The sequence below is a fragment of the Triturus cristatus genome, chromosome 12 (genome assembly GCF_964204655.1).
Source record: "Triturus cristatus chromosome 12, aTriCri1.1, whole genome shotgun sequence".
Classification (NCBI taxonomy): domain Eukaryota; kingdom Metazoa; phylum Chordata; class Amphibia; order Caudata; family Salamandridae; genus Triturus; species Triturus cristatus.
The window spans coordinates 461,672,182-461,690,021 of NC_140595.1; the positions used below are offsets into that span (position 1 = coordinate 461,672,182).

The window sequence follows — 17,840 nt, forward strand, 5'->3', positions numbered from 1 at the left end:
GCAGAATAGACCCTGCTGAGGTAGCCCTGCTTGGTATGGAATTATGAAATTTGTGACCCGCAGATATCAGCAGCAAGCATTAGCTCAGTGAGCCATTTTACCAGTGTATTGAGATCTATATATCCCAAGGTGCTGGTCTAGTGTACAAGACTATGCAGAGAGCCGTCCCGGTCTCTGTCTTTTCTACAATGTTTAAATGAGCAAAGTATTTTAAGTTCAAAGACTATATATTCAGATAATCCAGGCATTGCTCAACACCTGGGTGGTGGGTTGGAGCGGAAAAGGAAGGGGATAGTTTTGAGTAGATATTTATTTCCCTAAGACGTAGATTTTTGTTCTGATTAGTTGTATGTAGCATAGCAGGTCATGATGATGAATACAAGTAATTGTGAGGTGAGAATACTCTGAATAATTTGAGTTGATTGGCAAAAAACTTGAATAGTAATTAGTTGGGGGTAGATGATGCCACCTGCCAGCATGCTTCTTCTAGCAGACTCAACTTAACAATTCAGCGATATGTTTTGAGCCATTTTATATGGCTCTCGCAGCACAGGCACCTTACCATTTCATATTGTACAATCCAGTCTGACAATCCAGCACAGTTCAACATACATGGAGTAGACACTCCTTTCTCCTAGTGCCTCGAAGTCGTGGTCCGGATTATGACTGGGAGAAGAGTGACTTACAATTGGAGCCAACTCCTCACCTTTTTCTCATTTCAGGTTCTGGGTTTTTGCACATTGTTCGACATGACTCTTGGCGAATTATAAATTACTTTGCACCACCTTTGTGTGTGCACTACATGCACACGTGATCAGCAGTGCTCCATTAGACAGATGTTCTCCTCTCATCCACTGCTTTAAACTGATTGGAGGAAGACAATGTGGAGACCGAGATGCCCGTAGAGAAAGCGGTTGGAAAGAACAAAGAGCGAGGCAGATAGCGAGGATTGTTCCGAATTTTAGGGGAGGAGTTAGAAATTCTATTCTATTCGAGCTGTTGTGGGGGTGAAATTAACTGAGGGGAGTACCCTTTTGGGTGAGCTTTCAAAGAAGAGAAGAAGGGAAATGTAAGATAACTGTTTTGAAAAGGCGAAGTTTGAGATGATAACAAATAATGCTAAGTCATGTGTATATGTTTAGCGCAGTCCCACATTTCATGTTTCTGAAGTGCTTTCGGACACCTTTCTTGGTTCTAGTGTTCTTGCTGACCAGTATCAGTGGTCTGTTGATTGTACTTGGGCATACAGGAGGTCTTACTGACAAGGTATCTGTTACCTTTATTTGAATTCAATTGTCAGTCCTGGACTAGAGAGCTACAGTTTAGCATTATCTGTAGTGTTGGGTCTCAAGTGACACAATGCCCAATGAGGCCGACAGAGCGGGCCAAAACTAAGCCAAAATCACTGCAACAGAGTGGATGGAGAGCTGCATGAAATGCTCTTGTATTTTTATTTGAAGAATAAACTGATTTTTAATGTTATGAGGAGAATCTGAAAAGTGAATTATGAAATTTCACCAGACCTACATTAACTGCAGCTGGACAGTCCTGCTTTCATAGCCTGAAACGAGCATAGGCAAAGCCAATATACGTCGCCTATGCAAGAGCTATTGGCTTTGCAAATATATTTTAGCAATGTTGTACACCAGAGTGCCTGCTCTTCAGCATGACTAAAGGTTAGTAGGGTAAAGGAGTGTTGTGGAGTATTGTGGTGTGGAGCGTGTACAGTAGAGTTGAGTGGCGTTGAGAGGAGTGAAGTGGAGTGTCATGGAGTAGCTTAAAGTGTTGTGGAGTGAGTAGAGTGGAAGGATGTAGAATTGAGTGGCATAGAATGGCGTACAGTGTCAAAGTTGATTAGAGTGTTGTAGACTGGTGTATTGGATTTGAGTAAAGTGGCATAGAGTGCAGTGCCATGGTGCGGTATGGAGCGACGTGGTGTGAAGTGGTGCAGAGTGCAAAAGAGTGGCGAAGACTGCAGTGGCGTAGAGTGTAGTGGTTTAGAGTAGAGTGTCGTAGAGAGCAGTGGTGTAAAGATCAGTGGCAGAGAGTGGCATACAGTAGAGTATCAGAGAGTGCAGTGTTGCAGAGTATACTTTTGTAGAGTGCTGTGCTGCAGAGTGCAGTGGCATAGAGAGGAGTGGTGCTGAGTAGAGTGGCGTAGAGAGCAGTGGTGCAGAGTAAAATAGAGTGGTGTAGAGTGCAGTGACACGAAGTAGAATAGAGTGACGTAGAGTGCAGAGACAAAGTACAATGGCGTAGAGTTTAGTGGCGTAGAGTTTAGTGGCGTAGAGTGCAGTAGTGCAGAGAAGATTGGTGTAGTGTGCATTTGTTTTGAGTAAAGTGGTGTAGAGTGCATTGGCATAGAGTGCAGAGTCAAGTGGAGTGGCTCCGATTGCAGTGGCGTAGAGTATATTGTTTAGAAGTAGAGTGAAGTGGAGTGGTGCAGGGTAGATTACAGTAGTGCACGGTAGAGTGCAGTCGCATAGAGTAGTGGCATAGAGTGCAGTGGCGTAGAGTAGATTGCTTCAGAGTAAAGTGGAGTGGTGCAGTGTAGAGTGGCAGAGAGTTCAGAGCCATAGAGTTCGGTGGCAGAGAGTGCCATGCTGCAGACTAGAGTGTAGTGTAGAGTGGCGTACAGTGCAGTGGTTTACAGTGGTGCAGAGTTAAATGACTTAGAGTGCAATGGTGTAGAGTAGAGTGGCGTGAAGTGGCATAAAGTAGAGTATAATGGTGTGGAGTGGCATAAAGTAGAGTAGCAGAGAGTGCAGCGTTGCAGAGTATGCTGTTGTAGAGTGCAGTGGTGTATAGTAGAGTGGTATGGAGTGCAGTGGCGAGGAATGCAGTTGCTCAGAGTAGAATGGCATTAGTGAAGTAGCATAAAGTGGAGTATAGTGTCGTAGAGTGCAGTGGCATAGGGTGGCATAAAGTAGAGTAGCAGAATGCAGAGTATACTACTGTAGAGTAGAGCGGTGTAGAGTGCAGTGGTGTAGAGAGCAGTAGAGTAGTGGTGGCATTGAGTGTAGTGGTGCAAAGTATATTGGCATAGAGTGCATTAGTTTTGAGTAAAGAGGTTAAGTGCATTGGCATAGAGTGCAGAGTAGAGTGGAGTTGTGCTGAGTGCAGTGGCGTGGAGTAGATTGTTTCATAGTAGTGGTGCAGAGTAGAAAAATGAAGGAGTAGACTGCATTGGCAATAAGTGCAGTGGTGTAGAGTACAGAGCTGTGGAGTGGTGCAGTAAAGAGTGCCGTGACGCTGAGTGGAGTGGTGCAGGTAGAGTGCCGTGGTGTGGAATGGTGCAAAGTGGAGTGGGGTACCATGGAGTATGCTTGGTATGGTAGCATACTGCCATTAGAGACAACACATCTTCAATTGAAATGACCATTACATTTGCACTCGCATACAGTTTCACTGATGAAAGTATACAGAGCACAAACGAGAATGCGTGGAAATGTCATCACCCAGTGTGTTAATTTGATCGTCAGCCCAGTTCATTTACAGACACTTAAATTTTGTTATGTGCTAGAAAAACAAATAACCTTGTACAGCCTTCCTCGATCAGACCCCCAATAACCAACATGATTGTCACATAGGTCCTTTTACTTTGAAGTCCGAGAGAGCAAAATAAACACCAAGCTCACTGGAAGACACAGCCTGAAATTTGACCTCTGTCTTTGAATGCTCAGCAAATATGGCAAGATAAGAACAAGATTTAAAGAGCTGTTTATAGAAAGCTAGTTTGTGGAAGAATACAGTAAACAAGGTTTGGGCAATGGGAGGGACGAACTCGAGCTGCTCAGCCAATCGCAAATAAAGCCAGAAAATGTGAGTTACAAAGCAATGGTAAGCAATGGGCGTAATGTATTCCTAGGTGTAACGCCCTGAACGTCTCAGGATCGTTTAACAGACACGATAATGAGAACGCAACCACTTGTGAAGGTTTAGTTATTTTAATGAAGGCAAAAACAATACAAGGAATAAACAAAGGTTATAGTCACTGGAATCCTCCAGGCTAAGTACGTTACCAGTCCACAGCACGGATGGTCCTAACCGTCCTCTGCATATACGCCGATCCCGGCGTATGCCAACAGAGGGCAGAAATGAAATGGCCGACAATGCCAATCGGTAGGCTGCGAGGGGCACGAAGAGTGTTGGGGAGAATCGAGGAGTCAGGGAAACACCCAGCCGGGGTCTCTACCTGAAGGGAGCAGCCGCTCAACCTCTTCCTCAGACTGCACCGGGACGCGGAGTCACCTCCTGGTGATGCGTCACCGATACCCCAATCACAAGCAAAGAAGACTGAACCGAGAGCAGCCGCTCGATCGATCCTGTGGACTTTCGAGTCTGTAACGCGGCAAACACCTCCTGGTGTGCGTTACAGCTGGCAGTCCCTGTATCTCTGGTCGGGCTGGGAGTTACGACTCCAACCAGCAAAAGCGCCACTGCGCTTTGACTCAGCCGAGTCAAAAAGCGAAGCTCAATGGTTATCCGGTAGAGCTTCCGGGTCCTTCACAGGTGACGATGGGGCAAGACACGGCCCAGGGAGTAACGACTCGACCTACCTCCATTCTTGCCTTACTGGAGCACCACTCCGGAACACTGCTCTTCACTAAGCAGGTACGTCGGTGTAAACACAATATCCGACAGCGTTGTACCTCCCGGTTCCTCCCTTTATAGGGCGTGTTTTCCTTGAGTTATGTAACAGCTCTCCTGTTTACATAAGGGCGTGTTTTCCTTGAGTTATGTAACAGCTCTCCTGTTTACATAAGGGCGTGTTTTCCTTGAGTTATGTAACAGCTCTCCTGTTTACATAAGGGCGTGTTTTCCTTCCCTCGCATGACAGGAATTCTTGACACTAGGTCAACTTTCTTAATGTCCCCTAGATGTCTTTAACAAACCAGTAGGCTGTGACCTAAAAATGCTTTTCCTGGCTAAGTAAATGCAAAAAAATTACCCATAGTTTAGTTTGTATTGTCGTATTTAGTAATAAGAAAAATGCAATCTAATCACGAAAAAATTTATTTGGAATGTTAGTTCTTTTTATATTCAAATAAATAATGTTACGAAAAAAGTATTAAAGTATTTTATTCTGGATACATCTATGTACTGCTCTTTGTTTCATTTGTGATAAACGTATGTACTGATTATGTTAGGAGGTACCATCTTTGGCAACTAAATTTATTATTATTTTTTTTTAATGGATAGGCGTTTTTTAGGACAGACTTTGAAACCAGTTTTATTGTCTGTGCATGTATGCCGGTTTGTCTATTTTAGGTCCCATTTTTAAAATCTCATGCTTTCTTTGCCGCTTAATTGTCCCCTTTATGAGAGACATAATGGTAATAATACAATATCGAATTTGTGTACTGCATGAAGAGCTCGCTGTACACCGAGGAATTTTCTTTTTTTTGGAGACTCCAAATAGCCACATCTTGGCGCCTGAGCTTCATCATTCACATTCTACAGTTTAATGGAAAATAAGCTGATAGTTCTGTATAAAAGCCAAGCGTAGATATTGTTAAACCACAAGAAGCGCCTTCGCGGACCAGCATTTCTTTCCCTTGCGTAATCTGACATATTTCAACGTTTTGTGAATTAATTTCTTTCTCCTTCTCTGTAGATGACAGTTCAATTTACTTCCAATAGTGGAGAGTGGCGAATCCGTGCTGCTGCTGTTAGCCATCTCTCCACCCAAGGCACATCCTTGTCACCACTCCTCCTCAGTGGTGCAGAATTGAATATTGTCCATGGTGCATTGACCTATTTATATGGATTTTCTTAGCTGATGATGCTGTTAGCAAGGTTATTTTCAAATGGGACTAAATCGCTTCACACAACTCGAATGCTGCGCTGTCAAAGACTTAAGGAAAGTCTGTAACATCCTCATCTAATGTCTTCAAAGTAGCAAACCGCAGATCTAATTAATCAGCCCTCTCATCAGTGTCATGAAGCAGTATGCTGCATAGCATTGACTGTCACAGTAAGCTGCTACTTTCCACTCCTGGTATTTTCCCTGCCCTTGAGCAATGCATAAATAAATAATCCCTTAACTATTTTGTGGTAATGAAAATGTGTAAACCCAGAGGCCTGGAATATGAAATGTACATGGGTCACTTAACAGGTAAAAGTCACAGAATGGCTAATCTGGCGAATGTTTCTGCAGAGAGGTTGTTTGCAGTCTTCTCAGGGCCTTGGTTCTGCTTGGATGGAAGGCAGGTAATACTAATGACAAAGAAACACCAGTAAAAAGGGAGCTGGGGTAGGAAAACAACATAAACGGGCCGAAGAGCACTGAAAATCATTATTCCTGCAGGCCAGCTCTGTGTAATAACTTGCTGTGCTCTTCTAATTTTCTGTATTTGGCAATAAAGGGCAAAAGTAATATCATTTGTAATACATGCTCTATTTCATTTGCTTTTGTTGTTTATTTTCTCAGTGAAGTCGACGGTATTGAACTTCCAGAGCCCCACAACTGGGCTCTTTCCCACGGAAACAGCTGGTGACTGTAAAAAGGCCAAGGTTCAAGACAGCCTTTATTGTGCCGCCAGTGCATGGGCGTTGGCGCTAGCCTACAGGTAAGGTATTGTATTGTAATTGCATTTATATAGCGCTTACTACCCCTGATGAGGCGTCAAAGCGCTTTTTCGGCGAGTAGCACGCCACTCCTGAACCCATAAAGTGTTAGTGTTGAATTAGTATAGTGAAATATGGAAGTGATTAAAGTGGTGGATAGGTAATGGTAACTGCACAGTTGTGCAAATAGTTAAAGTGCAAAAGTGTGTGTGTGTATATATATATATATATATATATATATATATATCAACTTCAAAGCATTCACAAACTTCCAGCGTGCAGCGAGAATGAATGCACAAACTCCTCTTCGTCGGTGAATAGAGTTTTTTTTTATTGTTTACTTCCTTCTGCCTACCATGACGCGTTTCGGCCGGTAAAACGGCCTTGATCACATAAAATATAAAAAGCTATTTATTACCTTTGCTGTGTGGCGCTTTGCAGGACTCGTGAGAGGTGAACTCTCAAATGGGTCATGCTGTCATGATTTTATAAACAGCACATTAGATGATGTGCAGATAACTATATATAATGTATATAGTAAATAGGTAGCGGTGCAGGGTGTAATATGCTATTTATTTCCACCGTTGTGTCAAGTTGTACTGTGTTAATAGCATCGAAGTTGGTCTTTATTGGTGAATCTGTGGTATTGGGCTACTTTTATTATACCCGACATGTCATAAATATTTTTCAAACACAAATGAAAAATTCCCTTATTTTGCCAGCCTTGCATGTTTAGACAATGCACATTTGCCTATTATTTTCAAGGTTGCTGAGAGCGACACGTATATGTGCTTTGTGTGTCCATTTTCCAGTGCTAGAACAACTTTTTCAACCCTCTAAAAAACCGAAGGTTTCTGCAGGAAAAGCCCCGCAGTAATCAATTTCCTTTTTAAGCTGACCTTCAGATTCGCCGTGACATCAGTCAGGATGTGGAGGCTGCAGGCTGTGGCTATTGATCCAACGTTTCTTTAATGATCGCGAGAAGGCCGCTTTAATTAGCCCAGAATCGCTGCTTTGCCTTACGTTCCCCAGAACATCAAATCAAGTTGAAAGGGTCATGCTTCAGGGCGTATGCGCCCAGATCATTTTCGCAATGTTAGATGCACATTGTAATTATGTGCAGGCTAATATGACATTTAACTCATAGGGAAGATGGAACAAGTTAGGCCTTGGATTAAATTAGTATGGATTTGTCTTGTTAGTCAGGGTTGTGAGTCACATCTTGGTTTTGTCATTATTTCTATTCTGATTTCTAGACCGAAACATTCAGAAACATTTTGAAATGGGAAACCTTTACAAAGCAATTGTATGTTTTGCATTTCACAACTCTGTGTGTGTGTGTGTGTGTGTGTGTATATTATCTACTGGCGGTCGCGAAGCGCACCGAGTGCCCACAGAGCGCGCACGGTGAGCGCACCTCGCGATTTAAAAAAAAAATAATAATAATTCACGGTGAAAAACCTGAAAAAAACTTTTTTAACCCCTTCGGTGCTCATGACGGAATGGTTCCGTCATGACCCACGGTTGAGCTGTGCTCATGACGGAACCATTCCGTCATGACCACGCCCGCGCAAGATTCCGTCAGCACAGCGGCGGAATCTGCGCAGCATCGAAGGGGTTAATAAATACATAACTTAGCATTTAAAAAACCTTGCAAATTCACTTAAAAAACCATAGGTTTCACACATGTTATAGTTAGCTGGACATTTCACTCGTAAAAAACCAATGAAATTCCCCCGTTATAGTTAGTGCAGGCAACTATAACTCACGCGACCGCAATCCTCTGCTGATGACGTCAGATATTACATCACTGTATTTAGACACTTATTTACCCATGTCTTCTTCCATTCATCTTTAGCTATACATATATTACAAATATTTATTTTTCATAAAGACACATATGTCATCAGTGATGTAATATCTGACGTCATCAGCAGAGGATTGCGGTCGCGTGAGTTATAGTTGCCTGCACTAACTATAACGGGGGAATTTCATTGGTTTTTTACGAGTGAAATGTCCAGCTAACTATAACGTGTGTGAAACCTATGGTTTTTTTCAGTGAATATATATATATATATATATATATATATATATATATATATATTTCCAAAGAAGACGTTATCCCAAACTTCAGAATAACTTCCAGCGGCACACCGGAGGACGAGTTCAATATAGGTTTATTGACTCAAAAACAAAACGGTACTGTTTTGTTTTTGAGTCAATAAACCTATATTGAACTCGTCCTCCGGTGTGCCGCTGGAAGTTATTCTGAAGTTTGGGATAACGTCTTCTTTGGAAATACATATAGCGGGACTGTGCTCGCTGCTGGCACCGGCGTCGTCAGGAGGGAGAGCGGCTCTTCACAGTGACCCTTTTGAAAATATATATATATATATACACAATACCCTTTCAGGCATAGAGTGACGTATAAATTATGCAAAAAAAGAAGCAGAGCATTCTGGGTAGTTAAGTGTAGGTGGAAAGCAGCTCCAGTATAGAGCACTCTCAACACCAGCGACACTTTAAATTTGCTCACGTCAAATGTTTGCTTTTCTGTTAAAGTCTTTAAGTGTAGCATCAGCACAGTACCATCCACACAGAGATAGAAAGGGACAAACTCTTTTGCCATTTCTACAGCAAAGTCTTTAAGCATAGGATTAGCACAGTGCTATCCATGCCGAGCTGCAAAATGGCCAAAGCCTTTTACCACTCCAGGCACAGTATTACAGCTTTGATGGATAAGATACCATCCAAGCCAACCTGAATTGAATAAAAGCAACCCCTGACACGTGTTACGCTCTAATTAGAGCTCTTCAGAGAGGTATAGCTTTGTCCAGACACAAGGGAGTACCCAGTGTAAGTCAAAACCATACCCTTTCAGGCATAGGGTGACGCATAAATTATGCAAAAAAAGAAGCAGAGAACTCTGGGTAGTTCTCAAGTTTAGGTGAAGAGCAGCTCTAGTATAGAGCACTCTAAACAACAGCGACACTCTAAATTTGCTCACCTTAAATGTCTGCTTTTCTATCAAAGTCTTTAAGCGTAGGATTAGCACAGTACCATCCACGCCGAGATAGAAAGGGACAGTCTTTTGCCATTTCTACAGCAAAGTCTTTAAGCATAGGATTAGCACAGTGTTCTACATAAATTCATACATACAAGTACAGAAAAAAAAACCTAAGGTTACAACTTAGTTATAGTTGGGGGTTATTATATTACAACACAATTGCACAACACATTTAAAATACACACACATTAGAAATGCATCGGTTATAGTTATTTTTGGTCTTTCTTTCAAACATTCTTTGTAAAACTTGTATTACTGTCCACAATCTAACTTCAAATATGAACATCACTCAAACATTGAAACAAATATTACTCGCCATATTTAAATCCAATCTAAAAGAGAACATTTGCAGCTTCAAATTATTGTGTATATAATTGGTAAATTAAGATATGTATTAACTAGACATTATTGAATGGTGTAAATAATTTGCAATTGGCGAGTTACAGTTGTTTAATTGTATTAGTGACGTTCATATTTGAAGTTAGATTTTGAAGGGTAATACAAGTTGGGCAAAAATGTTTGAAAGAAAGACTTTAAAAATAACTATGACTGAAGTTATTCCAGTGTCTGTGAACTTTAAATGTGCTGTGTAATTGTGCTTTAATATAATAACCCCTACCTATAACTAAGTTGTAAACTTTTTTGTGTGAATTTTATTGGTTTTTTCAAAGTGTGAAGTTTGTTGACTTGTGTCACTTGCAAGTAATTGAATTGCAGTGAAACATGAAATTATTTTAACGTTATAAACAGTGTTTTTCTTTGTGCAGTAGAAACGTGCAACAGTTTTGTAGCACAATGTATTTTGTTTATGTATTGTTTAAAAATTATTTGTAGCTATATTTATGTGAGTACATATACATAAAAGCTGTAGTTGTAACTAAGGTATGGATTGTATAGTACCAATAAGCAGCATGCAATAGGTTTTTGTTTTTCTTTTGAAATTTCGCTGGTACTGCAGTACTGCCTCAGTAGTACCGCGGTACTTCGGAATTGTAAGAAAGCTTCTGAAAGGCTGGAATAATGTATTTTTTAGCCAATGGAAAGCTGGATTGTATTTGTGCTCTTTATTGTTCAGCCTTTGACCTGATCAGAAGTGAAAATGGCCTGCTACTGGTTCTGCTCTGTTTGAAGTGATTTTGGAGAGATGTCTGAAGGAAGAGAGCCTACTGCTTTTGCTCATGATGCGTTGGACAGGAAGAGGAGCCCATTTCTATCGAGGCCCAGGAGTTGGGACGGGACCTGAAGGAGTTGGTCATATGGCAATTCTTTAGAATTCCAGCAGGGGAGAAGAAAGTGAATGCCCGGATCGTGACATGTTTATCATGACGAAAAATAATCTCCTGTGGAACAGGACACCAATATTAACTAGGGACCACGTGAATGCATTAGCACATGCAAGCTATGCATTCCACCCGTTTGGCTTGTGCAGAAAGGAGACAAGAGTTAGATTTGGTCCAACTCAAAGAGGCAATCTCTGCCGGACCCAAGTATGTTCCTCCTGCTGCACCTTCCTCTTCCGCGTGGCCACCGAAGTATGACCACAATCTTATAATTCTGCCACACCTACCATTCCACCACCTGGCTCTCAAGGTGCAGTCAAACTGCCTTCGCCAACAGCGCAACATTGTGGAGCCCTATGCGGGGACTGCGACAAACTGTTTGGCTTGCCAAACAGTCCTTGCCACTTCGAGAAAGTGACTTAAATATATACTGTGAACTTGTTATAGCTCACCGCTGTCCTCCACAAAACTCATACTTTTTTTCCCTTGCAGCAAGTTTTTTTGTGCCTTGTTGGGTGCATTTTGTTCACATTATATATAGTTGGTCCCATTGAGCTAAAGTTTGTGATTTAAAAGCAAAAAAATATAAACCAAAAAGCAGAAAAAAATTCTTGTTAGAACTATTTTCAAAATTCGTATAATAAAGAGCTTTAAAGTTGGCAGTTATATATAGTAAAGAAGAGGAAAGGAGAAGGTAAGTTATCGATAAGTTACATTATAAAGGTACGTATAGTAAATAAATAGTATTGTTACTATCTAAATTACAATTGTAATTTCCTATGTTAATGCAAAACACTACATTACAATACATTTCATGTACTTTAACATAAATACAAACATCAGGAGTTTTGCAAAACGATTGGGCACAAACCCTCTTGAGGTTATGAGAAAATCTAAAAGTAAAGTGTCTCAGCATAGCCACAAACTGGGCAGGACTGTGGGGACACAGAAACTGCACAGACATTCCAACGGTGGAAAATGATTTTTATCAATATTTACTGGCCATCCACCCTCAGAAGTACATCAGTTTACATTAAACACGTGGAACTGGGTGTACAACACGTTACAGACTTAATAAAACTACAACCAATACTCCTTTGGCATAAAATTTGGCCATCAGAATTTACAGTGCTTAATCGAGGAATCACCGGGGACTGTCTTAAGTTATGTCTGCACTCAAAAATCTCGTGTTTTTTTGTTATATGGGCTGCTCTGAATACTTTGAAAGCCCAGATACTTTATGCACCATTAGCTAAAAAACTTTGAAAGGGAAACGGATGAAGCGAAACATCTAGATAATCTCAGATGGACATTTGAAGCTCCAAAACCAAGTGTATCAAAGAACCAATTAATCCTAACTACTTTTAACATGCAACCTTATCTCAAATCAGTGTTGCACGGTAGGCATACGTTTGTTTTAACCCGCCTAAGACTAGGTATTTTCCATCAACTAGTCAGCTTCCCAAAAATGAATGACTGGGCATTAAATTTGTTCAATTGTCCCTGTGATAATATGATGCCTCAGGACACAATGCAAGTCCTTTTTTGCAAGTTTTATAATCCTTTACGGAAAAGATATATTTTACCGATATTGAAACCACTTTGTGTTATTCAATGTCGCCTGGCATACTTATATTTGCAATCATTACCCACTCTAGAAATATGCTGCAGATTGTCGTAATTTTTATGGTTGGCATTTTATATTTGGAAGAACATGGTATTAACCTTATGATCGGATTAGATTGCACAGTTTCATACTTTATGGATCAATAAATGTTGAAATAAGTACTTGGTGGAAACTACGGCTGTGTAATATATAATTCTACGATATTTTTAACATGACCAGATTTGTGCAATATTTTGTACCCTTGTACTTTAATTTAATTAGATCAGTGCTTTTTTGCACCATATTAATTGGAGGGTCTGAGGGAACAGGCCCTATAATACTTAATTGCACCATCTATTAATATGGCCCGTGATAATTCATAGGTTCCCAGTACAGGATGATTTGGATTTTTAATTTTGACTAATATTTATGCACTTTATAAAATTTGGCTGAGAATGTTTGTCACTAAAGATGTTTCTACAGCGGACCATCTATTGCATCTAATTAGGATGTGTACACAAGTATAAAACCCGCTCACAAATGGCCATTTTAAAATATATTCATTTTTGTGAAGATTTTAACTAACCATTGTAGTTTTTACTTTAGGATAAGAACTGTGTAATGATGCTTCATCTATGTGATGCTTTTATGGATTTATTTCATGCTTCCGAATAAAGACTATTATGTCTTACATAGTTAATCAAAAAATATCTTTGTCTTTAGTGTTGTTCAGATGGTAGTAACACAGAAGTTACTAATGTATGCTATCATTTATCACCCACCAGGTTATTACTGTGCTTGTTCAACTGTGAGTTATATTTTCATTTCTAAAGCAATTTCTGCTAACTAACGCAGTCAATTTCTTCACAAGTCATCAACCATGCTAGGCCACTTAATGTCATATATACTGTAGGTAGTATGTAGTATTTTAACTTATTATATCACAAATGTTGAAGTTTTTACCTACAATTAAAATTTAGAAGTTCGTATAAGAAGGTTCATTAGATTTTTAGGCAATCTCTGTTTAAAGGACAACTTCCTGTCATCACATTCATTCCATCCTGTATCGTTTCTTAAATATATGGTGTAATGACCAGATCTAGTATTTTGTCCATGATGGAAAATAATGGCTGGACAAGTAAAAGTGCATCCAGATATAGAAATCTGAGTAGCAGTTACATCCGTAATGATGGTATTAATTTTTGTACTATCTGGAGCACCTCTTTGTATCATGACACATAAATATTTATTCACCTTAGTTAAACAAAGTGTCAAGCCAACCTTAGATCCATACTTTGAACAAAAGTTAGAGTGCACAGCTTGATAGATCAATTTTTTAAATGATATTGATTTACAATCCTGCATAGAGAGGTATACCAATCTTTAAATTCCGTGACATTTGAGAAAACATTGGAAACATTCATGTTCCAATAGTACCTTAGAGCAAATCACCCTGTACGTGGAAAACTCTAACTTGCTACTATTTCCAGAAAAGACGTACAAAATTTCTGGGCATTCTGTTGCAGATTCATTACAAAAACGAACAGTTCCTGTACAAACGTCCACAATATCTCTCACACCACTTGCAGATTGGCACAGTTGTTTCTTCAACTAAAAGGGAACACAAGTTACTTACAGTGTTGCAAAGAGGCTTAAATGTTTTTTTCCAAATAACATCTTTCACTAAATGCAAATATAAAAATTAAATTAACTGTCACATTACTGTAACAGTTAATACCATTTGTATTAGTAAACTGAAAGCCTTCAATTTCAAGGTTGGGTTCTTTTTTCTTTCATTTACACTGTTGAGCATTTTAAAGTGCCTCAGTTGTGAAGCTTTCTTTCCTTTTCATATATATTTTAGGATAACATGCCACTGGAAATTCCCCAAGAGAAGGAGTGTCTATGTATGTATGTGTGTGTATGTATGTATATATGTGTGTATATATATATATATATTCACTGAAAAAACCATAGGTTTCACACATGTTATAGTTAGCGGAAATTTTACTGATAAAAAACCAATGAAATTGCCCCGTTATAGTTAGTGCTGGCAACTATAACTCACGCGACCGCAATCCTCTGCTGATGCTAATACTGTATTTAGACACTTATTTGCCCATGTCTTCTTCCATACATTTTTAGCTATACATATATTACAAATATTTTTTTTTATAAAGACACATATGTCATCAGCAGAAGATTGCGGTCGCGTGAGTTATAGTTGCCAGCACTAACTATAACGGGGCAATTTCATTGGTTTTTTATCAGTAAAATTTCCGCTAACTATAACATGTGTGAAACCTATGGTTTTTTCAGTGAATTTGCAAGGTTTTTTAAATGCTAATTCCTAACTATAACGTGTGTGAAACCTATGGTTTTTTCAGTGAATTTGTACGGTTTTTTAAATGCTAAGTTACTTTACGCCATTCGAGGCGTGCGCGCCCACTTAACGCAGTGCGTTCCGTGCACGGTTTTTATCAACTTTAATAAGCCCTGTACATTTGGTGGCCTTCGGCCACCAAAAGCACAGGGGGTGGGGTCAATGTGGATAGTGTTTTTTTTATTTCGATTTTATAATTTCATGTTGCCAAAATATAGTTTTTTTACTGATGTAATAAGCCCTGCACATTTGGTGGCCTACGGCCACCAAAAGCACAGGGGGTGGGGTAAGTGTGGATAGTGTTTTTTTTTTTTTCTATTTTTTACCGTACGCTTACGGTAAGCGTACGGTAAGCGTACTCGGCGAAATTGCCGAAAAAAAAATAAAACCGTTTTTGCTCTTGGGGGATGTTTGGGGACTCCCTCAACATGACTATGTGGGAGGGAGTTGTCAAAACAGCCCCGTAACATGTTTTTGGGCATCATGTTTGATAAATAACACTCAGTGCGAGAGACAAAATGGCGGACGCCGCTTCCTGGTTTCGGCCGATTCGAATGTTTACTAAGATCTAAGAGCCAATCAGAATCGCGCTCGCGCACGCCACCGTACGCGTACGGTAAGCGTACCGTAAGCGGGCTCAGATATATATATTGATTTAAAGGCTATTTTCTCAGAATCTACTGAACAGATTTACACCAAACCTACAAAAGGCACTTCCTTGACATAGGGACTACCTCTCTGCCAAATTTCTAGTAATTCTGTTCAGCCGTTCGGGCTGTAGCTCGTTCTAAAGGTCCTATGGAAAAATGCATGGGAAAAACGCGTTTTGGGACCCCCCTTTTATCTCAGCCCCCGCTTGACGAATCCCCCCGAGACTTTCAGGGTAGGAGCGGAGCGTAGCGCCCCACCTATTTTGAGAAATTCGCGAGGATTCATCGACCGGCGCCAAAGTTATTCAAAATAGAATGTTGCGGATTTCCTATGGAAAAGGGGTCCTAACTATAACTACCTACTGGCGACCGCCAGTAGGTAATATATATATATATTCACTGAAAAAACCATAGGTTTCACACACGTTATAGTTAGGAATTAGCAATTAAAAAACCTTGCAAATTCACTTAAACCATAGGTTTCACACCTGTTATAGTTGGGTGGACATTTCACTCGTAAAAAACCAATGAAATTCCCCCGTTATAGTTAGTTCAGATAACTATAACTCGCGCGCCCGCAATCCACTGCTGATGACGTCACATATTACATCACTCATGACATGGTCAGTGACATCACTCATGACATCACTGATGACATCATCCTTTTGATAGAGTGGCGGTCGCGCGAGTTGTAGTTATCTGAACTAACTATAACGGGGGAATTTCAGTGTTTTTTTACGAGTGAAATGTCCACCTAACTAGAACATGTGTGAAACCTATGGTTTTTTAAGTGAATTTGCAAGGTTTTTTAAATGCTAATTCCTAACTATAACGTGTGTGAAACCTATGGTTTTTTCAGTGAATTTGTACGGTTTTTTAAATGCTAAGTTTTTTATTTACTATTATATTTTTTATATATTTATTTTACAATAAACTACGTATTAAAAATTGTTGGTTTTTTTTAATGGTTTTTCACCGTGCGCGCACCCCGCTATTTATTTAAAAATAAAATTAAAATGTTTTTTTCTGCCTTCGTGGTCCTTCAGGGACCCCCTGACAAAGGTTAGGGGGTCAGAAACTCTCTACCCTGCCCCCTTTTCACGTTCGCCACCTTCCTTTTTCCCTCTCGCACTCAAAACAAACAAAATGGCGGCCGACACTTCCTGATTTCGACCGATTCGAACGTTGACTGACATGCAACCACCAATCAGAATTACGCTCGCGCACGTTAGGGTGCGCACACGGTGCGCGGCTATAGATATTTATGTACTTTAACTGCAATTTTCTCAGGAACTACTGAACAGATTGACTCCATATATGCACATCCCTGACCTGAGGACTACCTCTTTGCCAAATTTCAAGTAATTCTGTTCAGCCGTTCGGGCTGTACCTTCGACTAAAGGTCCTATGGGAAAATGCATGGGGAAAACGCATTTTGGGACCCCCCTTTTTTCTCGGCCCCCGCTTGACGAATCCCCCCCGAGATTTTCAGGGTAGGAGCTGAGCGGAGCGCCCCATTAGTTTTGAAAATTTCGCGAGGATTCGTCAACCGGCGCCAAAGTTTTTCAAAATAGAATTTTGAGATTTCCTATGGAAACACGGTCCTAACTATAACTATCTGCTGGCGACCGCCAGTGGATTATATATATATATATATATATATATATATATATATATATATATATATATATATATATATATACATATATTCACTGAACAAACATAGGTTTCAGGCACTTTATAGTTAAAAATTAGCATTTAGAAAACCTTAGAAATTCACTGAAAAAAACATAGGTTTCAGGGGCGTTCTAGTTAGTTGGACATTTCACTCATACAAAACCAGTAAAATTCTCCCGTTATAGTTAATTCAGCTAACTATAACTCACGCCCCCGCAATGCACTGCTGATGATGTCACATATTACATCACTCATGACATGGTCAGTGACATCACTGATGACCTCATTGATGACATCTCAAATGATATCACTGATGACATCATCCAGTGACTGTGTTTCTGTAAAGTTTAAATATGTTTAATATATATATATAGGGAAAGGCGTATTGAAGAATGTGTGGGTGTATAAGTGTCTGAATGGATGATTTAGTAGGTGCGTGACTGACTCTATAAGTGAGTGATTAAAAGTATCTTACTGAATGCATGGGTTAGTGACTAAACTGTGTGAATGTCTGTATCCGTCTGTCTGTTGGTGTGTAAGCGGCTGCATGGGTTTGTGAATAGCTACATGAGTGTCTATATGAGTTATTGATTGGTTGTCTGAGTAT

The 17,840-nt window shown here is 40.0% G+C and overlaps 1 protein-coding gene across 1 annotated transcript in view; it reads left to right on the top strand.

Moving 5' to 3' along the window:
- The window catches only part of PHKB (phosphorylase kinase regulatory subunit beta), a 1,466,493-nt gene that overhangs the window by 217,076 nt on the left and 1,231,577 nt on the right, over positions 1–17,840 (top strand). Inside the window, exon 3 of the mRNA XM_085637773.1 lies at positions 6,434–6,572. Within this exon, the coding sequence (XP_085493899.1) occupies positions 6,434–6,572 (139 nt within the window). The remainder of the gene's footprint in view (positions 1–6,433; positions 6,573–17,840) is intronic.